We start from the raw sequence: 3179 nt of genomic DNA, 5'->3' as shown, positions 1-3179 counted from the left end.
CAACTCCTATATAACAAGCCGTTGTGACACTTATTATACTTATTTCCCATTATTCTCATAGCTAGCATCAAGAAAAACGTATATTATGATGAGTGTTATTTTGATTTCTTTGTTTCTAACTTTGAGGAAAATACAGTTCAGTAGTTCCGATGGAGTCAAATGACGTCATAATATCTCATAACTGATTACCACTTCATTACAAAGTGAACGATATTAAATACATCGGAGAGTTCACGCACAATTAAGGAATGGACTTCGGTCTTCTGAGGACTTGTATGTTCAATGACACACAGCAGACAGAAAATACAGTTAAATTACACATATATATCATACTACACCATACTTTATAAATACCTGACCCTCAGGGCTTGGTAATTATTGCAAGGTGTGGTAAGTATGCTTATTAAAACTAGATTGAGGAAAAACAAGTCTCATGTATCGTAAATTTGCTTATTAAAACTAGATTGAGGAATACCAGTTCTCATGTATCGTAAATTTGCTTATTAAAACTAGATTGAGGAATACCAGTTCTCATGTATCGTAAATTTGCTTATTAAAACTAGATTGAGGAATACCAGTTCTCATGTATCGTAAATTTGCTTATTAAAACTAGATGTAGACAAAACATCTCAGGTGTGGTAAGTATGCTTATCAAAACTAGATTTAGGACAGAATCTGAGATTATGTTTCATCCCCAATCGTCACGAACAGATCAACATCAGAAACTGAAACCGACAGTCATTGTTGTATACTCGGGCCACATCATTGTTATACCATGCTCATTAGACAGACATGGCTCTGTCGAGTGGCAGGATGTAGACTAGCTAACAGCGGCAGTGGTTTTGCACTAATTGGTAAAACAAGGAAAAATGGTAATGATCACAATCTGTGACATGAGAGGTTTTCAAATGTCGCTTAGTGTACACAGTTTGACCGACAACAACAGGCGGAAAGAGACACTTAATGAAGGTTTCATTTCATTGTGGGCTACGGAAAAGAATCCTTCATTCGACGTCGTCACAGAATTTTAGCGTAACTCCTTTTAGACAGCTATTCAGCAGAAGGCCAAAACTAATTATTTGTATATGAAATAGTATTTATATTTGTACCTGGTATGGACAGAAAGATAAAAGAATGTTAAATCATGTATTGTCTATTGTATTTTCGGAGAATATTTCTCATGAAGAAGGATTTATTTAGTCTAAAGCACAGAAAAATCATCATCGCCAAGAATCGAGTTACGCCAAAATTCCAGGACGACGTCATGTGCTATTTCGTGCCAAGGTCGACATCGTCAAAGCAAACAAACAAAGCACTCGCTAAACAAACAAACAAACAAACAAACACACAAACAAACAACCCATTAAACAAACAAACAAACAAACAACCCATTAAACAAACAAACAAACAAACACACAAACAACCCATTAAACAAACACACAAACAACCCATTAAACAAAACAAAAAAACAAATAACAAAGCAAACACAAACAAACAAAGTTCTAGTTAACGACCACCAAATCAAATAATTTGGAAATCAAGTCTTGTCACAGAGTCAGGAAACGCTTATACGTTCGCCACGGAGGGAAACAAAACATTGAGGCTCCCGGCAAATGTTTGAAGAGTAACCACAAGCATGAAGCGAAGACAAGATAAATGCCTGTGTAAACTGACAAGATGGTGATAATCTTGCGTGGGAGAAAACGGCACGTGAATCCCGCGTTTGTCTTGAGGTAAAATGACACCAGACATGCACATTACGCAGTGCCGTCCCGATAACACCAGTTTTCCACGCCTTGTGAGTATGACATAAAGTTGCACAAGACACTGTACAACAGTGATTATCAGGGCCGGATTTGGTTTAAACAACATTTTATTCAAAATTCATCTCATGAAACAATCGAATATATATATACAACTAGGACACGCACTCAAGCAAATGCTTGTTTTACGAGACCAAAAGGGCCGGACTTGAGGGGGGGGGGGAGGGGGGGTATCCTGGGTTTTGGAAGCCCCACCCCCCCATTTACTCGGCAAGTGTACCACCCAAACTACTCTTTTCAAATGCTAAATTTCAACAGCATTTTGGAGGCAAATCCCGTGTACCCTTTCCTCATTTTGGAAGCCCCTCCCTCAGTCTCCTACTGACAATGGTCCAGCCCTGCTGATAATACACGGACAACGATGCATAACAACAAGGGAAAACCGATGACTGGACTTACCTGTGCTGATAACAGAAACGATGACAGAAATAACGAACAACATGTTGATTTGTTCACAGGTGGTTCCTCAGTATCGCGTACTATCCTCGTGTTTCCTCAAACAACTGGTCGCCTTCACTCAGTTTTCATCAATAAGTGTTGCACAGCCGTAAAATGTCACCACACAAGTTTCCTGAAGAAGTTGTCTTTTTATTATGAGCCAAGAGTATCCAAACAGTTGTTGGGAGGTATTTTAATCCCACATTTTAACAGCAGCGCGGTCCAACGGTGAGAGCATTCAGAACTTGAATATGACTTCCGTCACGCAGACTTTTAAACTAAACAAAACACACAAGACTAGGCAATCGCTTGTATCGCATGCCGCCTCACTCTCATAACACACACAGGCATGATCACAGTCGGAACAAACTCGCAGACTTATACATCAGCTAAACCGCTTCAGCGAGACATGCTTGTTTTACCGATAATCGCTATCAAGGCGCGGAAGTCTATGCAGTAAATGATTAGAGCCCAGTGGAGTTTGCCACACAAGCAAGCGAACCACACTGGTGTTCAATTCTTCCAGTTCGCATCGGCCCGCCAAGGCTGTCGTCTGCTACAGCGCTGCAGACGCGAGCGAAGCGATCAACCAATGGCTCGCGCGCTTTCCGGATTTGCTGTGCTCAATAATTGATATCCCCACGTTCACTTGCGGTGTGTGGTGGTACGTTATACGTTTCTCTTCCACTTGTGTAGTTGCAGTGGTTGGATTATCATAAATACGCAAGGCTGCCTTCTCTTCTTGCTTTTGCGTTTTGATCAAGGGCTAAAAACTTCGCTTAAATAGAATGAAACAAGTCGCGTAAGGCGAAAATACAACATTTAGTCAAGCTGTCGAACTCACAGAATGAAACGGAACGCAATGCAATTTTTCAGCAAGACCGTATACTCGTAGCATGGTCAGTCCACCGCTCGTGA

General features: G+C 40.5%; 1 protein-coding gene across 1 annotated transcript in view; it reads right to left on the bottom strand.

The window, feature by feature from the left end:
• LOC138947187 (limbic system-associated membrane protein-like) overlaps positions 1–2795 on the bottom strand; it is a 215502-nt gene extending 212707 nt beyond the window's left edge. Inside the window, exon 1 of the mRNA XM_070318627.1 lies at positions 2223–2795. Within this exon, the coding sequence (XP_070174728.1) occupies positions 2223–2265 (43 nt within the window). The 5' untranslated portion in view covers positions 2266–2795. The remainder of the gene's footprint in view (positions 1–2222) is intronic.
• Between the last annotated feature and the right edge of the window lie 384 nt (positions 2796–3179).

This window comes from Littorina saxatilis, linkage group LG1, assembly GCF_037325665.1.
Source record: "Littorina saxatilis isolate snail1 linkage group LG1, US_GU_Lsax_2.0, whole genome shotgun sequence".
Lineage (NCBI taxonomy): Eukaryota > Metazoa > Mollusca > Gastropoda > Littorinimorpha > Littorinidae > Littorina > Littorina saxatilis.
This window is presented reverse-complemented; position numbering and strand designations above follow the sequence as displayed.